Source organism: Galeopterus variegatus, unplaced genomic scaffold (genome assembly GCF_000696425.1).
Source record: "Galeopterus variegatus unplaced genomic scaffold, G_variegatus-3.0.2 Scaffold204, whole genome shotgun sequence".
NCBI classification, from domain to species: Eukaryota; Metazoa; Chordata; class Mammalia; order Dermoptera; family Cynocephalidae; genus Galeopterus; species Galeopterus variegatus.
Window position 1 is genome coordinate 664345 of NW_007726315.1, and position 18264 is coordinate 682608.

The 18264-nt window shown below is 39.2% G+C and overlaps 1 protein-coding gene across 1 annotated transcript; it reads left to right on the plus strand.

The window, feature by feature from the left end:
• The first annotated feature begins 1576 nt into the window (after nucleotides 1-1576).
• Nucleotides 1577-15791, plus strand: SLC38A2 (solute carrier family 38, member 2). The gene is made up of 16 exons (XM_008565815.1): nucleotides 1577-1844; nucleotides 2933-3130; nucleotides 3450-3531; nucleotides 3677-3792; nucleotides 6581-6654; nucleotides 6756-6848; nucleotides 6987-7068; nucleotides 8603-8685; nucleotides 9099-9157; nucleotides 9243-9410; nucleotides 9959-10038; nucleotides 10140-10240; nucleotides 10848-10972; nucleotides 11332-11476; nucleotides 11585-11682; nucleotides 12785-15791. The coding sequence occupies exons 2-16, from the start codon at nucleotides 3015-3017 to the stop codon at nucleotides 12881-12883; spliced, it is 1521 nt and encodes a 506-aa protein (XP_008564037.1). The 5' UTR covers nucleotides 1577-1844; nucleotides 2933-3014; the 3' UTR covers nucleotides 12884-15791.
• Nucleotides 15792-18264: the final 2473 nt, after the last annotated feature.

An 18264-nucleotide genomic window follows, 5' to 3' on the forward strand; every position in this document is an offset into this window, starting at 1 on the left:
CACTGACCCAGAGTGCTTCCTCACCACCTCTGACTGGGCAGAGGAATGACCGTAAATTCACCTGGAATGAAAAAGTGGTTTAAAACCTTTTGATTTTTATCAGTTGAAACCCGATATAAAGGAACTTCCTGGGACTCCTCTCTAAACCACCACTAAGATTGTTTTTCTGACAAGAAAAGTTGATTGTTGTTACCAGGGACTGTATGTGGAAGGAAGATAATCAAATTTTTAGGCCCTGATTGTGTGTCAAATTCCAAACCTGCCCTCCCTTGGCTAGTCTTGTCTACCCAAGGGAGTTCACAATCTCCTTGGGTAGACAAGACTACAGACAAATTTGAACAATTTTGAGTACAAGACAGCACAGGTTTAAAAAAGTCCTGCACCACATGGTTTAGAAAATACTACCTGCAAAAAGACTTTTGAGAAGGGAGAGATTAAGAAAGGCAGAGCGAGGCTTTCCTGAGGCTCAGTGAGTAAGTCTTGAGTGACGATGGCATTTGAGGGGGTAAGGGGAGGTTAGGCACTAAGCAAGAAAGACTATTGTTTAACTGAGACTGGTCCGACCAGAGTAGAAGGGTTGGAGTGGAGAGCACAGAAGTGTAAAGGAGAAATCAGGACCTCTCCTGTCAGTCATGGACACTGGTGCAGGCCGAGGGCACCCGAATCCTCACGTGCCACGGAAATAGGCAGTTGTACAGATTTCCTCAGGAAAACATTGAAAGCAAAAACTGTGATCACACCCAACCCTTTCCTCTGTGCCCTGCCCAATCTCTTCCACGTCCCCAAAAGGAAGAGAGCAGTATGTCAAAGTCGTTTGTTTATTCATTCATTCAGCTAACATTTCTCTCTCCCAAAGGGTCTTTGTTTCCCGCAAGGGAAGGACTCTTGCCTTTCCGGCAGCACCAAGTATTCCACAGCGAAGGGGCGCCCTAGTAACCGTGCTCAGCAAGACCACATCGCCACCGAAGGAAAGGGCCAGGCCCAGGAGAAAGCATCTCAGACGGGCATTCCAACGAAGGTAGCGCCTTTGTAAATGCAGGGAAAGGGAGGCGAAGAGGGAAAGAAGAGCTTTCAAATTGGGGGTGGGGATGGTGGAATGAGTGCGATGTGTCGGCAAAGGGAAAACTGGGGACTCCTAAACGGCCTCCGGAGAGCCGGACCCCCAATCGGGCCTTCCTTTCAAGGAGTCTGGCTTGCTGGTCCGAACGTAACTTTTTCCCTAGTAGGGTTTTCCATGCGTACAGAAAGGCTATCCCCAAACGGAGCTGCCAAACGACCTAATCAGGCTAGTTCTGAAGAGTGAAAGCAGGTCTAGGTGGAAAAGAAAGAACGAGAACAGAAACCACCAGGACAACGTTGCTGCCTTGGCCCAAGTTTGCGAGAGAAAACCCTAATGTAAATCACAAAAATAAGTCAGGAAAGGGTTTGGTGGGCGGGATGTGTCCCCAAAAAGCCTTGATGTGTTCCCCAAAAGCAGAGACTGCTGGTGACTGGCACCGAAGGGAACTGCAAAGAGACGGCTCCTCACTATAACCCGCCGCTGGCAAAAGCTGCTCCAGAGCCTTGCGACGCCGCCGCCCCGGAGCGCCTTTCCCGCACCGCCTTCCCCGCACCGCCGCTCGCACCCCGACCACGCGTTCCCGAACACTCGCGCCTTTTCCTTGACACGGCGGACCTCGGGGGATTGGGGCGGCAATTTGCCATTTCCTCTTAAAATTTTGTTCTGTCTATTGTGGGATTTTTTGGGTTTTTTGCTTGTTTCTTACAATTTTTGTTTGACTGAAACAACCCCATTGAAGACGTTTGCGTGAGGTTTGCGGGGCACAGGAGCGGAGACCACCGAGGTAAGGCGCGCGGGGGGCGTCTGTGCAGAGGGCGCGGGGCCGGACCGGAGTGGGGGAGGGGCCGCGGCGGGAAGGCCACCGAGGGGCCGTTTCCTCCTGTGGCGGGCGTTTTCGGTTGTCGGGGCCCGCCTTCGACCCCGGCCCGCCGTACGTGGGTGACAGCCCCGCGGGGCTGGCCGGGGAGGGGACACGGAGCCGCATCTTCCCGTTAGGGGGAGGGGAGCCAGCCCGGCCCACGGCTCCGCTGCGGCAAGTCTTGTGACTGACTTGCTTTAATAAAAAAATTAAGTCCAGGGGCTAGGAATCTGGAGGTGGTGGAGGTGGCTTAGGCTTATATTAAAACAGAGGCCAGGATTGGGAAGAGGGGCCGGGAACGTTTGACAATCGACGATCGATATTGCATCAGTTTCCTTTCCGGGCATAGGAGGGGCCGGCTGGCGAAGCACTGGCGGGCCAAATGCCTGTGGACGGGTGTGCTCGAGGGCACCGGCGTGCGCGGGTAAACAAACCCTCCTCGGCGCCTCCGCGCCCGAGGCCAGGCGTTCGCCCCTTCTGGGCTGGGGAGGGATATGTCAGCCCTTTCCGCTTCCTTCAGGAGGAATGCTATCTGCCGCAGAGGCTTTTTCCCCTCTGGGGGCGCCGGGCAGTGAAGGACGGATTCCGCGACACTGCTGTTCCGAATGCTAGAGCGAGCTGTGTGCCTAGGCTGCGTAGACACTAGCCAGTGCCTGGGCGGGATGTGTGTCCTGCGTGCTAGTGCACGAGCACAGCGGCTGGGGAAAAGCAAAACAGACCCCCCCCCCGACCCCCTCCGCTCCGACTCAGGATAATGGAGAGGGTGAAACTCTGAAATCCGCTGGAGAAGGGGCCGCGGCGGCGCAGCGCCGCGATGGGATCATCTTTGTTCTCGGCGGCTCCGCCGTCTGTACTTTTCCGCCCCTCGGCGCGCCCCCGCCCCTCGCGCTCGGCTGGTACTTTTCCACTCCCTGGCCGGGGATGAATCAGCCGCGCTGCGACTCCCGGCGGCGTCACGTGACCGCGGCGGGCGGGCGGGCGCTGCAGTCCTGACGCCGCCTCTACCTTCACAGGCAGCCGCGCGGGCCGGTGTACCGCCAAGGACAAAAGGAGCCCAGAGCTGCTCGCCGCACCCGATTCCTGCTGGTGCTCAGTATGAAGAAAACCGAAATGGGAAGGTTCAGTATTTCCCCGGATGAGGACAGCAGCAGCTACAGTTCCAACAGCGACTTCAACTACTCCTACCCCACCAAGCAAGCTGCTCTGAAAAGGTGGGAGAAGTTGTGCACTTTTAAAAAAAAAAAAGTTGGGGCAGGTCGTTGGGACAGAGTACCTAGAACTCTGCTTCTGTTGTTTAATTTACTGTAACATTGGGAAAGAGTGCGTGATCTCCGAATGAGTATGCGGTTGTCTTATTAGAGTGACAGTATCTCGTGTGAAAGTTGACTCCTGGTTAATATTTGTACATTTACCTAATGTTGTTGTGACAAGTACGGGGGGGGGCTACTTTATATTAAAGCAATCTGATGTATTATCGTCTATATATTTCTTAGTCCAATTTACAATTATATATGCATATGTTTTTTACAGCCACTATGCAGATGTAGATCCTGAAAACCAGAACTTTTTACTTGAATCGAATTTGGGGAAGAAGAAATATGAAACAGACTTTGTAAGTCAAAAATAATTGTTTGTTTGTATGTGGCTTTATGGAGTAAAAGAATAGTATTACTTTTAGATGTCAAATCTAACTTGCCCAAAGCTGGTTTTCTCCTTTTAATTATTATATGTTTGGTTATCGTTTTCCCTCTATGTAGCATCCAGGTACTACTTCCTTTGGAATGTCAGTATTTAATCTGAGCAATGCGATTGTGGGCAGTGGAATCCTTGGGCTTTCTTATGCCATGGCTAATACTGGAATTGCTCTTTTTATGTAAGTATGTGTAAGTAGTGAGTCTGCCAAGCAGGGCAGTTAATATGACAGTAAAACATATATTTTGGCTCCAGAACTGAGTTTACAGTTGAAGTAGTCGACTTAAAAGTAGAAATTCTTTGCTTAAAATTAAAAGTGTAAGGAACTTCAATTCTCTTCATTCTACTACAAGTAGAAAAAAATAGGACAACTCTTAAAACAGACAAATAAAGCCAGAAGTCTTTTAAGTCAATGGGAATAAAGTTGTAGCAGATGTTGGATATTAAAAAAAAGAATTATTGATGAATCCAGAGTAGCTACAAGTTTTGTTCTGGCAAAATCAGAAGCCAAAAATATTAATAAGCATAGTGTCTTTAAATTAGTTTGGTAAATTGACAAAGTCCTGTGACCCCTTACATGCATAAGAAAAAGAATTCTTCTAAATTATAAGGTGTGGTGGTATTTACCTGGCCTGGAACATGTTTGTTTTCAGACAAGTGAGTCATAATTTTCTTGATGCTGAAAAGCAGTACATGTGTTTTTTTTTAATGTTTGTTTTTTCCAGCTGCTTGATTGCCACATGCTGTGGCAAAAAAATATTTTAATAAGTACCTTCTTTTAAATGCTTTTCCCCCTAATTGCCCAGATAGAATTAGTTACTCCTGTGCTTTCCAGCATAAATAACTGGGTAGAATTTTGGAAGTACAGAAGACTTTGGAGCAGTGGTTCTTAACCATTTGGGGGTTATTGACCCTTGGAGAATATGGTGGAAAAAATATGGACCTTATTTCCAGAAAAAAGCACAAAACAAAAATACATGCAAGTTTAAACATGTGTTTTTCAATGATGTTTGTCATAGCTGTTAAGTTTAAGTACATATGGACTCTTGGTGAAGGCAATTTCTGTGGAGGATGTGTGACTTAATACCTTTTTTGTACAGATGAGGAAACCACACATGCATAGCATGGAATAGCTGCTTTGTTTTAGTTAGCTGACTGGTGCCTTCTACTCAAGTTATTTTCTCCAGCATGATAGAATGTGCATGAAAAGAAAAGCAGACCTTTGCAAAGTTCTGCTTTGTGAAATTCCACACCAATGTTAAGCCTGGCTTTGAGTACTAGAAGGATTCAGTCTGGCTTGCTTCGTTAGAATGAGGCTTTTTGAGACCTCTTATTAAGCTGAAGGTCCAGGAATTTAAATAGAAAAGACCAGAATTTCAAAGTTTTTAGTGGGGAACTGGAATGGCATCACTGTTAAGTATTTGAAACCCTTCCTAGCTCTTGGTATAAAGACTGTAGGCAATTTTAAAATGTTGCCACTGTGGTTATAGTGCAGAATTTAAATGAGAAAATGGCACTTCCGTTTCATTAGTAAAAGCAAAATATTGATGATATCCTTGCACTTTTGGAATTACTTGTACTTTAATAGGTGATTATTTGTTTGATTAACTGTTTCAGTAGATGGCTAAATAATAATGAGGATTGTTACAGTGAGTTTTTTCATCAGTACTTCCATTATACTTAGAAATGTAGAGGTAAATGGTCCAAAAGCTGCATGGATGTCATGGTCTGCTCAAACAACTCTGTAGGTAACCTTACATAGAATTAATCTTGAGGTTGAAAGTGAACTCAAAGATTATGAAGTTCTTTTCTCCCACATTATCATTTTAGTGTAAGACATGGGAGGACTTAATTGTTTTTAATTAAATCAACAGTTTCTCCAGCTAGAAGTGAGGTTCGTGATGTCCCCTCAGATTAGACCCCTTAAGACTTCTGGCATTAGAAAGTAGCTTTAATGCCACCTCCTGCATTTAATAGACATCAGTTTGTTTACCAGCACCTTACATGGTTCTGTGTACAGTTTGTTCGTACAGAGTCAAAAACCATGTGACTCTCGTTTGCAGTGTTTTTTATGTGTTTCTTTGATTTCTTTATTCCTTTTTTAAAAAAAATCCCTATTTTTCTTGACTTACCTGGGTAGAAGGAAAGTGAAGCTGGAAGGAGAGAGAATCCATACCCTAAAGGAAAACCAAGTGACATTACGGTCCCTTTGGTCCTTCTCTGTTCTCTCTGTTCTTTTTTTTTTTTCCCCAATCCAAGTGCAAGGTTTAAGGAAGAAAACAGTCAGTCTTATAGGCTGCTTGTTCTAGCACAGGCATCGTTTAACTTTGTGACAATACTGAGCCTGTATTCTTTACTCTGGGGTGCAGCGTAAGTAGTTGCTTCTCTGATTTGTACTGAGTTGTTACTAAAGATTGTAGTGCCTGACACTTAAACTGTTAGTAGCATTTCCCCCTTCCCATTCCTCTCCTTATCTATACAGCTCATGTGGTCTCAAGACTTTTCCTGAACCTATCTCAAGTGAATTTCATAATAACCTTCTGTGGGCAGGGTTTAGTGGCAGATAGTGTCGACATTTTACAGTTGAAGGGAACCATGAAGATGCAAGTGGCAAGCATACATTTGATTATTATGGTGCCAGAATCAAAATACAACCACCACTCTCATAACTCCCCCACTGGGAAGTTGGGCTTTCTAGTGTCTCCTGCTATGTTTGGCTCAGTGGAGCATCCTTGCTCTTGACCAATACCATAGAAACTATCACCTGAGGCATGGTGCAAGTTTTTAGTGCCGGGTGAGGGACAATGTTGACACTCCAGGTAGCAGGAGAGGGAACACCGGTTCTTGAGTGCATTTTGGCACAAAAAGGACAAATTCCATATCTAATGTTGTTTAACCAACTAAAAAGAGTTGTCTTTAAATATAGCCATTCTTGGTTATAACCCTGTGTCTTTTCCTTTTCTCATCAGAATTCTGTTGACATTTGTGTCAATATTTTCCCTGTATTCTGTTCATCTCCTTTTGAAGACTGCCAATGAAGGAGGTATGGTAGCATTCTTGACTCTTCTAAAACAATGTGTACCTATCATGATTTTCTCCTTTTATAAAGTACCTGCTTCATGCTTCTGTGTTCTTAAATTGTAGGGTCTTTATTATATGAACAGCTGGGATATAAGGCATTTGGATTGGTTGGAAAGCTTGCAGCTTCTGGATCAATTACAATGCAGAACATTGGAGGTAAGAGGGTTTTTTTTTTTTTTTACAGGTGATTTGGGTAGGCTTTTTGCTCATTGTGTAGCAGAGTAGAGACATGTGAGTTTTAGTGTCACATGCCACATTTTGCACTTGTAATGGTATAATTTTGTTTTCCTCCAGCTATGTCAAGCTACCTCTTCATAGTGAAATATGAGTTACCTTTGGTGATCCAGGCATTAATGAACATTGAAGATACAACTGGGTAGGTGCTAAGTAAGGTTACTCATAAGAAACAATTATAGTCTAAAATGGTTAGATACATTTTATTGAAGTTGGATACAGAATGATTATCAATAAATTTTCCATAAATGTTTCTGTTGAAACTGACCAAGAAGTCCCCTATAAACTGATTTAAACTTCTGAGAATGAAAGGCAAAAAACAGTGGCTAGCCCTATAACACTGTATATCTGATTTCTAATCTGTGTGCATAAACAGATTTTCTAGAATTTGCTTTCTTCTCTCTTCATATTCACACTTAAGAAGTTACAGCTATTGAACATATACCCCAACCTAAGTTAGGACTGAAAAAAAATTTTTTTTTTCCTTTTTGTCTTTTTTTACTGACCGGTGACGGGATCGCAACCCTCGGTGTCGCACCCGTACCAGGGACCGGCAACAGGATCGCAAACCCTCGGTGTTGCGCCCGCACCGCACTCAGCCAGTGAGCGGGAACCGGTCTCCACACGGGATCCGAACCCTCGGCGGGAGCGCCACCGCGCTCCCAAGTGGTGCACTATCCATTGTGCCACCGGGCCGGCCCAGGACTGAAAATTTGAATTACATTGAAAATCAATCACTGTCAGACTTTTATACGTTTGAAATTCTTAAAGCTTTATCTGTTTAATGCAGGCTACCAGAAAATATAGAAACTTTATTCTTCTAGCAAAGTTATTCATCCCAGTGGACTAAGAGGTTTTTTCCTAAAGTAAACACGGGGAGGGATGATTTATTACATGACCTTCATGCAGCTCATGACCTCAAAATAGGGAGTTGTGGCTATCTCTGGTGTGGCTTTAGGAATTTAGTTTAATAAGCTGATCTTTAAATATTATTTTTCTGTGGGGTCCTTAAAGCTAAAGTGAGTGAATTGGAATTCACAGTTAGAATAAGTTCAGAAGGGATCTCTTGGATATTTTCGGAGTCAAGGTGGGTCAAGGTGTCATACATACTCTGACAACCTGGAATAAGTCCTGGTTTGGGGATTGAGTTTTGTATTTTTTTGATTCTGCTCATGCATTTTATCTAAGTATAAAAACATTTCCTTGTTGAAATGGTTAATAAGTTTTGCTAACAAATGCCTGGGGAAAAAAAACACCTTGTTTTAAAATTTCTTTATTTCCAGCATTAGAAATCACAAGCTTAAAGGTATAACAAAGTTGGTGTACAATTTTTCTAAAAGTACTTAAAGATAAGATTACTGGCTTAACAAAGCAGCTTTGTGTTCCCTGTTTTAGTATCAAGCCTTTAAGAAGCATTTTATGTTATGAATCAGCTGGCAGTCTTCCCAGAGCAAACAGTTGGACAGTAGTTACACTGTTCCGTACACCATTTCTAAGTTGAGTGAATATTCATCTAGCACACAAAGTTAAAAAGTTATTCTTGTCTTGAATAAGAGATGCTTTTTCCAAACCTTTTTTTTTAATGGTATTTCTATAAAATGAGTCCTGTTAGAAGATATGTATATTATTCTGAGGATATTTGTGATTGGTGTTGACCTTATTTCTCTCTAATTTAGATTGTGGTATCTGAACGGTGACTATTTGGTTCTCCTGGTGTCATTGGTGGTCATTTTTCCTTTGTCGCTGCTGAAAAATTTAGGTGAGCAAACCTGTCTCTAAAGAGAACCTCTTGCCAGCTAGTTAGCTTTCTCTTAGAAATTAATGAGAGCTCAAAAGCCCTAAAATCATTGGGAGTTGCAGCGTGCAAGACCTGCAGTTCCTTCAAAATCCTAGCAGGATATGATAGCTACCAAGGGGCCACAATATTTTGTGGACATTTATAATATCTTGTGCTTTGTAAGTAATACAAAATGGTGGATTTTTTCCATTATTATTTTTGTTGTGATGAGTATAATTTTGTATCAGTATATAAGAATTAGAAACTTAATACTGTATGCACACTTTAGTGCCTAAAGTCTTCACAACAGAATCGAGTTATTCAGTGGAGAAAATACAGTTGTTCTAAACTCATTTCATTAAACTAATAATGATTTTACTTTTCCCCTCTTGTAGGATATTTGGGATATACCAGTGGCCTTTCCTTATTGTGTATGATATTCTTTCTGATTGTGGTAGGTATAATTTTTCTTTAGAAAATATTTTTCATAAGCCCTGTCACATTACTCAGTCTAACAAGTGCAAATAATATATTTTCAGGTGATTTGCAAGAAATTTCAGATTCCTTGTCCTGTGGAAGTGGCTTTGATAATTAATGAAACAGTAAACAGCACCTTAACACAACCAACAGCTTTTGCTTCTGCTGGGGAATTTAACATGACTGATGGTCACTCTTGCACGCCACGTTACTTTATCTTCAACTCACAGGTAACTAAATATAAACATAATGTTTACTTTCTCAAAGGAAGATTTTAGGGAAGAAAAGAGAGAAACTGTTCACTGGAAATTGAAAAATAACTCATGGTAAAGGGAGGAGGCATAATAGATGCTTTTTAGAATATGTGTGATTAGCTAGTGATTGAGGAATGTAAAGAAAGTGTTAGTTTATATCTTAAAATAGATTGAGAAATGAAATAATCATATGGTGTCAATAATTGACATATTCAGAAGTTAGGATATTGATCACACTTGAACAGATTAGAAGAATGAAAGCTAATTATGCAAAGAAACTATTTTAGACTGATTATAAGATTAATTTTAAAAACTACAAGCTGTAGAATTGTGACACTTGAGTTAGTTGCATCAGGATATTAAGTAGATTTTTACTACAGATTAGAAGAATGAAAGCTAATTATGCAAAGAAACTATTTTAGACTGATTATAAGATTAGTTTTAAAAACTACAAGCTGTAGAATTGTGACACTTGAGTTAGTTGCATCAGGATATTAAGTAGATTTTTACTTTTTTTTTTCCAGACTGTGTATGCTGTGCCAATTCTGACCTTTTCATTTGTCTGTCATCCTGCTGTTCTTCCCATCTATGAAGAGTTAAAAGGGTGAGTACTTTGTTTTTATATAAATTTATTGGGAAAATTTTAGACTACTGCTATAACTAGTGCTAAAAAATATATTTGCATTTTCTTTTGAATTTACATAGCCGCAGCCGTAGAAGAATGATGAATGTGTCCAAGATTTCATTTTTTGCTATGTTTCTCATGTATCTGCTGGCTGCCCTCTTTGGATACCTGACATTTTACGGTAAATAATGCCTAGTTTACCAAAAAACAAAAAACAAAAAAAAAAAAACTTATTGAAATGAAACTGATGCTTTTTTGTGTATAGTTCCATCACTTTAAAAATACAGTCTGTTGTGGTATATTTTATATTTTGTGATGAGAAATTGAATTTAGACCTTAGAATTTCCTGTACAGTATTAGTAATTTCTAAATCCACACTTCAAAACATACCATTAATCATTTGGTGGCATGTTTGTATGATGTGCTTGCCTCTGAATTCATTCTGCCTGTCTCTTCTCCTGTTACCTTCAAACTGTATAAAACACACACTCAGTATAAGCCAAACTGTGGGATTTAGCTGTTTTAACTCCTGTTGTTTTTAATGGGGGTCATGTGGCTAAATCTCTTCTTGGTATTTAGAAAAATTTTCCTTCAATGTTATTTTAATTGCATTAACTATAATTCCAAATTAATCTTATTAGCCTCTTAGTTTGTAGTCTTTCTGTGAGTAGCTAATAACTTTGGTGCAAATTTCACTGTACATTAGATTTTCTTTTTGATCTCCAGGGAAAATGGCACACTTAAAGGTTTTGTGTTTTGTTTTGGGTTTTTTTTGTCTTTCTCCATAGAACACGTTGAGTCAGAATTGCTTCATACCTACTCTGCTGTCGTGGGAACTGATGTTCTTCTGCTCATTGTCCGTTTGGCTGTGTTAATGGCTGTCACCCTGACAGTACCAGTAGTTATTTTCCCAGTAAGTAATCTTACCTGCCCTGCTTTCAGTATGTATGAGTTTTTAAACATGTGAAGATTTGTGAGATTTTCATCTTCTGGGAATAGGGAGACACTACTAGAGCAATACCAAATTGGTGGTAGTTTTGAAGAGGATTTTTTAATACCTTGTAAGTTTTCAAAATATGGGGCATTTTTTAATAATTGAAGATATAGGATGATCTTTATGCGTTCAGATCTTTAGGAAACAGCAGCAGAGGAGGGGCCACAATTTTACTTTAGAAATAATTGCTGTTTTAGATACATTCCCTACTATTTGGGAATTCATTCATTAATTAAAGCTGGATTTTTGAAATTATTTATTTATTTATTTATTTGCAGATCCGGAGTTCCATAACTCACTTGTTGTGTGCAGCAAAAGATTTCAGTTGGTGGCGTCATGGTCTCATTACAGTGTCTATCTTGGGATTTACCAATTTGCTTGTCATCTTTGTCCCAACTATTAGGGATATCTTTGGTTTTATTGGTAAGTTTTAGAAAAAGTATGAAAGTTGATTCAAATACCAGGAATTTTATTAAAACATGAATAAGTGATTTATTGAATTCTCAAGAAATGGTAAATGTTCTTTTACAGGTGCATCCGCAGCTGCTATGTTGATTTTCATTCTTCCATCTGCCTTCTATATCAAGTTAGTGAAGAAAGAACCTATGAAATCTGTACAAAAGATTGGGGTGAGTGCAAGATTATGACTATGGATGCCATAGTAACCTTTTAATGTCAGAAATTCCCCCAGCTGATGTTAATTTTAGTCTCTTAGCTGTCATTTGTTGTAGTTTCACTTTTAAGTTTCTAGAAAACATTTCTGTAATGGTGTACTTTACAGATGGAAGATTGGAGAGTGGAGGGGAGGTGAAAGATAGTTTGCCATTTAATAAATACTTAAGTTCATTGCTAGAACGTTACTAGATACTTTAGAGGTAGGAATAGAAATAAAGAGCGAAGCAAAGATACCGACCCAACTTTTAATATTTGTTATACTGCCTACTGTGTGACAGGCACTTAAATGGGCATTGAGTATATAGAAAAGGAAAGAGTGGGGTGTTTAGTTGAATAAGACTGACCATCTTCAAAGCAAAGCTCTGGGGGGCCTTCTGTCTGTAGCGTTCACTATTAAGTACTTACTCTAAAGTACAACTGGTTACAAAGAGTATGATATGCTAACCACAAACAACATGGTTCTGATACCAGACTCTTGGTGGAGATATTTAGGAAACACTTCTTTTCCGTTGTTATTTTCCACTACCATTATGTTCTGATTAAGGTACTAGAATTGTTTATAAACCATTAATTTATCTTCTTTTACTCAAAATTACATAGTGGCAGTAATTGAAGGGAGTAGGATTATAAGTAAACTTACTAATGGTCTCTGAGAAAGACCTCTGGCATGGTCTCAGGCTGCATTTTAGCATAACTTGGATTTGATTTCGTGACTTAGTTTTTACTCTGAAACCCAGTTTTTACTCAAAAACACCCAGTCCAGCTCTATATGAAGCAGTTTTATTCAGAAAGGAAATTCCCTTTTCATTTAAGAGAAAGGAATGAAAAAGTGTGAAAGTTCTGAAGACTTAAAAAGAGTACAGTTCTTTTGAACTATAGATAACTCCTTGGTCACTTAAAGTGGTTTCTATTTAGCAAGGTAAAACTATAATTCTGTAGAATATTATAGAATAAATGTAACTTTAGTAATTATAAGTCCCATTTGAAAAGAAAGAGAAATGTTTAGCATATATTTTTTTTGTTTGCTTATCAGTTTTCTCTGTGTGCTCATTGCAGGCTATGTTCTTCCTGTTAAGTGGGATAGTGGTGATGACCGGAAGCATGGCTTTGATTGTTTTGGATTGGGTACACAATGCCCCTGGAGGTGGCCATTAACTGGCACCACTCAAACTCCAATAGTCCATCTGATGCCAGTGTTGAGTCAACTCTCAATGACTATGAAATTTCACCTACACTTCCTTTGAAGTGCAGATTCCTCGCTGGTTCTTCTGAGTGCAGAATAAGTGAACTCTTTTTTTTTTTTTTTTTTTTTTAAAGAAACTTATCTGTATGTTAGAAATGGATATGACAACAAAACCACGAGTCTCGGGTTGAGGGAAGTGACGATTTTATTCCATTCCAGAGAATGGACGAACTCTTAACTTTTATCAGGCCACATGTTTGGCTGTGTCATTGTTTAACTTGGATATTTTATGATTTTACTTGAATGTGCCTAATGGAACCATTCGATGTGAGAAACAATTCTTAATTTACAGCAAAGTATTGAAATAACCATTGAGAAAAACACAGTTATTTTTTGTACCAAAAATAATTAAAGACCTCAGAAGCAGCACTATTTTACTTTTAAGAAATACTTTTTTTTAACTTTATCCAGAAATGGTTGTTAATAAATTCCATAAAATAATTTCATTGATATTTAAAAATGAATATTAATATTACAAAATAATTTGCCTTTTGTAGGCATAAAAAGCCAAATACTTTTTTACCCAAAATAATTTTTAGAGAAAATGATGTAATGAAAAATTGTACCGTGAATTAGCATAGTTTTTTCCATTTCAACTTCAACATTACTTAAAGGATAATTGATTATTACTATAACAAATCAGATGAACTCTGTTACTTTTCTTCTCTGTTCCCAAATAATTTGGTTCATTCAGACTGAAATATTTATGTTTCAACCTATTAGATTGGAAGATAATGCAGATGTTTCTGTGGGAAATAAAATAACTAATTTTGAGGTACCAAATAGTGCAATTGGGTAAAACAGGGTTTATTCAGTTGCATCGGTCTCCAGAGTTGTATTGACAGCTCTGGGTCTTTTTTTGGGCCAGCCCTTTTTTGAGATTGCTTCCAGCAGTTGAAAATGGGCATTTGATGGCAACAGGCCAAAACTATTTTATCCAGAGAGTACAACTTTTCAAAATGCTCATCTACTGGAAGTGTGAATTACTTGACAATTATATGGCTTAGTTGTGTTCATGTTTTGTCTACAATAGAGGTCTAATCCACAGGTTACGCCGATATTTGGTATAATACAAGTTCTGTTCATATAGGCCACTGGGTTTCTCATGCAGTAAGCTTTTAAACTCATTTGCACTGGATTGTCATCTCATTCTTGTACAATGTAGAATTATTTGTTTACATCCAACAAATGGTTAGCTAGGAACAACAGTGCAACCTGAGTGTAAGTAGTTGTTTTGGTCCAACTGCATGTTCATCCTTCCATTTCAATCCCAGTTAGGAGTGAAAACATTACTTTGAAACTTGGCTTTAAGAGCACATTTATTGTACGTTACAGTGTATGGTGAATATATTATTAAATAATGTGGTACTTTGCTCATCAGGCATAATGTCTAAAATCTAATATACATAATTCCATTAAGTGGTTGAGGGAAGCAAATAATGGAATCATCAATTAGTCATCTGGCTGTAAGGTTTTCTCTTGAACTAAACATTTTTAGTTTTGGGCAAGGACCAGAAATGTGGCAGACATGGTTTATGTTACGCATTCTTGTATTATATGTCACTAAATTTACAGACAAGATACGTTGTAACTAAAGACCTTTATGGAACTGGAAGACGTCTTGTAGTGCTACATTGGGTGAAACCAATGGTCCGTTTTTATTTGTTTCTACGAAGATAAAATAATTGAGGACCATCTAGAAATTAAACGGCAGTGAGAAGATGAATTCTACAGCACTGCTTTCATTTAATTGGACATGGGCACTCCATTCGAATCCAGAACCTCACCTCTAGTTCAGACCAAGAATTGGCACTTCCACTTGAGTTCCTGGAAAGAGTTGCTGATTTTGTATCTAAGACCTGCTGGGGAACAACGCCAAATAAAAAGTTGTTTTCTACAATTTTTACATCCTTTCATATGGGAGGAAATAGCAATGGCACCAAGGAAGGAATGGAAAAAAAGAATCCTTCTCATAGCAAATCAATGTGGGGAGGCTCCTCCAATCCTCTTTGGCTGTTTGAGGTTCAAAATCAACTGCCTTGGGTAAATTTCAATGCATGATTTTCTTGGAGCTATCTTATCTGCCTTGAGGTTCCTAAATGGTGAATTCCCATTAATGAGCAGTCTTCAGTATTAAAACCACTGTCTTGTCACTTCATTTTGCATTACTGTCTTCCGTGGATGTTTCAGTTATAACTGTAATGTTATTTATAGAACAACATTAATCCATTAAAGCTAACCTATTTTTCAATATTTATGATAATCTATGTACATACATTGTCTGTTCATATGTATTTGTAAATAGGTTGTATATACTGTCAGGTTTGGGTTTGGGGTTCAAGTGTATATATTCCTGTAACTTTCTTAACTGCATTTTGAATTCACATTATGTATCTATAAAAATTGTACCCAATAGTACCTGTACAGAATTCGATATTTAAAAATTGGCAAATTGTGTACAAATACTGAAGAAACACTTGTTTAAATTGTATTTGCAATAACTGGTTGGGTATCAAATTTTTTTCATGAAAACTTGGTATAAGTTCAGATCTCTTATTTAAATTTTAAGGTCTAAATTTTCAAAATGCAGTAGTAATCAAAATGTGATCTATGTAATGAAATCAAATGTGATCCAGTGTCATGAAAGAACTTTGAAAACCTGAATGTGTTTAACTTTGTGTATATAGTGTAAATATCCCCACTGTACTGTTAGAGGCCAACAATTCCAGTATGGTTTGTTGGCAAAGAGTGCTACACCGTTTCAATGAAACTATGTACGTTTGTGTTAACTGAACTAAATAAATACATGCTTAATCCTGAGTAGCGGTGTTTCCTTTGAGGTAATGAGATAAGCATTGTCTTGTGTATTTTAAGTACAATGCCTAGCACTTAGTAGGTGTCCATATGTTAGTGATTATAATGATGAAGGAAAAAATTGACCAGAAAAAGTTTTTAAATTTAACTTCCTAAAGATTCTAAATTTACGAAGTGGAAAGGAATGAAGTCTTGTTGAGGATTTGGAGGGAAGTTGCTAAAAGTTACCTGAAGGACCCTGCCCTGCTGAAGGGACTAAATAGTCAAGTAGTGCATCAGAATTCGCTGGAGAGCTTCTTAAAAATGTAGCTTTCTGAAGCACTTGCCTAAATAGTCTGCTTAGCTCTGGCTGGAGTGCAGTCTAGTCCAGGATCTGATTTTGTGTTTTCAGAAAGCTACCCAGGTGATTCTGGTGCACAGTTACAATTGAGCACTGAAAAAGGGCTGGGGAAAAAGTCGGGTTAGTTCAGCTTCAATGTACATCATGTAACAGCATAGTTTACCTGAGTGACACTAGAAGTGAGAGTTACTAAGATACACAGGATAGATAAGTTAAGGCCTACTGGTAACCTTAGAAGGTTGGGGCTTGTAGCGTGAAATAACCAAAGCTGGGGAAAAAAAAAAAGATACCTCAGAACAGCAAGTGTGCTTGGGACTGGTTCCAAAGGCAGGAAACCTTACTGTGAGAAACTAATACCCAGTTACTAATTACAGTCAAATGAAAAGAATCCTTTGTGATTAGGAAATGCAGCAGAATTTGCAACAAATCTGAATTGAAGAAAAAGGACTTGTGGAATTTTCACAAGCTAACCGGACACCTACATGTATGTGCAACTAATGTAGCCATGGGAAAGAGGGTGGGATTATGTATCAGACCAATGGGTTCTAGCAAGCTGTACACTTTTTGATTATGCTTAAAAAAAAAAAAAGCCAAAACAATTTATTAATCTACAATTAGAAATATATTTGATGGGTAGGTCCACTCAAGATGAAAATATAGTACTCTAACCAGTTAGCCAGCTAATTCCAAGAGGTTTCCATTAAGCCTGAGGAATATTCTAGAAACGTTTCTAAATAATCAGCTGCTTGTCTTGACTTGAAAATACCCTTACCTGGAGAGTTGGTTTAGTTAAGTTCCTGGTAACAAAGAAAATCCATTTAAATTAGCTTAAGCAAAATTGGTAGATGGAGAAAACTTGTTAGAAGGAGATTGCCTCAGAATTAAACAGAAGTTAGAGAAACTTCTTCCAAAAGTAAAAAATGGGATTTGTTTCCAAGATCTCAATGACAGAAGTGTGTGTAATTTTACTACAGAGCTGTGCAATTAGATTCTGAACTTTCAATTTCTCAAGATAAACTAATTGGCCAGTAATGGATCAAGTATCCACCCTGATCTACTCAAATACTAGTATAGCAAATGGCTGCCAGGACCCACCCCCATGGTTTGGGAGAATAGTTTTCAGAGGAAGGGTGGGATGGTCCTGGCCAACGAATAGAGTCACCCACTGTCCCAGTTTTTGCACTGAAAGTCATGCATCCTGAGTCCCAGGCAAACTGTGTTGGTTGGTGATCCTAGCTAGGCAGGCACCCAAAAAACAGCCCCAAAATACCAATAAATTCATTTTCTTTAGATTTCCTTTTTCTTGACTTCCATACAGTACATCAACCTTCTTCTATGACTTTGCCCCAACTTAAAGGATTGTATCTTCTTCAAATCACTTTTTTTCTGATTTCCCTCACAAGAGTTAATAAGCTTCATAGGAGCAGACATCTGTTTTTCACTTATTTATACCCAACACTCACAACAGTGTCTAACAAACGGTACATAAGTATTCAATATAATTGTTGAATTAATAAATATGCCCTTTATTTTCTATAGTATAGTTGAAGTGAGGTTCGAACTTTTAAGCAAGAATTTACTAAATGCTTGCAAGATAAATACAGCACATACCATGAAATAGGATACTTTGCCTTAAAAGATGTAGTTTACTTATCTTCAACCAGAGGCCTACAACATTAGGCTTTCTTGCTTAGCCCATGATCTGCCTCCAAGGGGCAGAAACTATCTTTAAACTCTACCACATAAGTTATTTTGTGGCATTGAAATCCTTTTTTTCAAATCCTAGCCAGATCTGGTTGTCCCCACATACCGTATTGTGAGGAAAGAGTTAACACAGCAAATCTGGTTGCTTACTTCTTATGTTCTCAAGGGAACCGTGAGTAACTCTTGGCCAAATCTTGGGAATGTGGCCCTCGGAATGTTCTTTATGGTAGTGACTGATGATTTTGTTATATTCATCTGGAGCAATGGACCATGCTGTACTGGTTTATCAAGTTACTTTACATGAACACCAAGATTAATGATGTACACTTGGTTTTATTGTTGGGGTGGCCAAGGCTGGTTACATAGCAGAATATGCCTATGTGACTAGCTGACTCCCCTCACCACCCCCCTCCCCCCCTCACCTCCCCACCCCCC

Excerpts from the sequence above, each read along its gene's own strand:
- SLC38A2 (XM_008565815.1), top strand. The coding sequence starts at position 3,015 with ATGAAGAAAACCGAAATGGGAAGGTTCAGTATTTCCCCGGATGAGGAC. Across the intron at positions 9,411-9,958 it reads ACTTTATCTTCAACTCACAG|ACTGTGTATGCTGTGCCAAT; the intron begins GTAACTAAATAT and ends TTTTTTTTCCAG. Across the intron at positions 11,683-12,784 it reads AATCTGTACAAAAGATTGGG|GCTATGTTCTTCCTGTTAAG; the intron begins GTGAGTGCAAGA and ends TGCTCATTGCAG.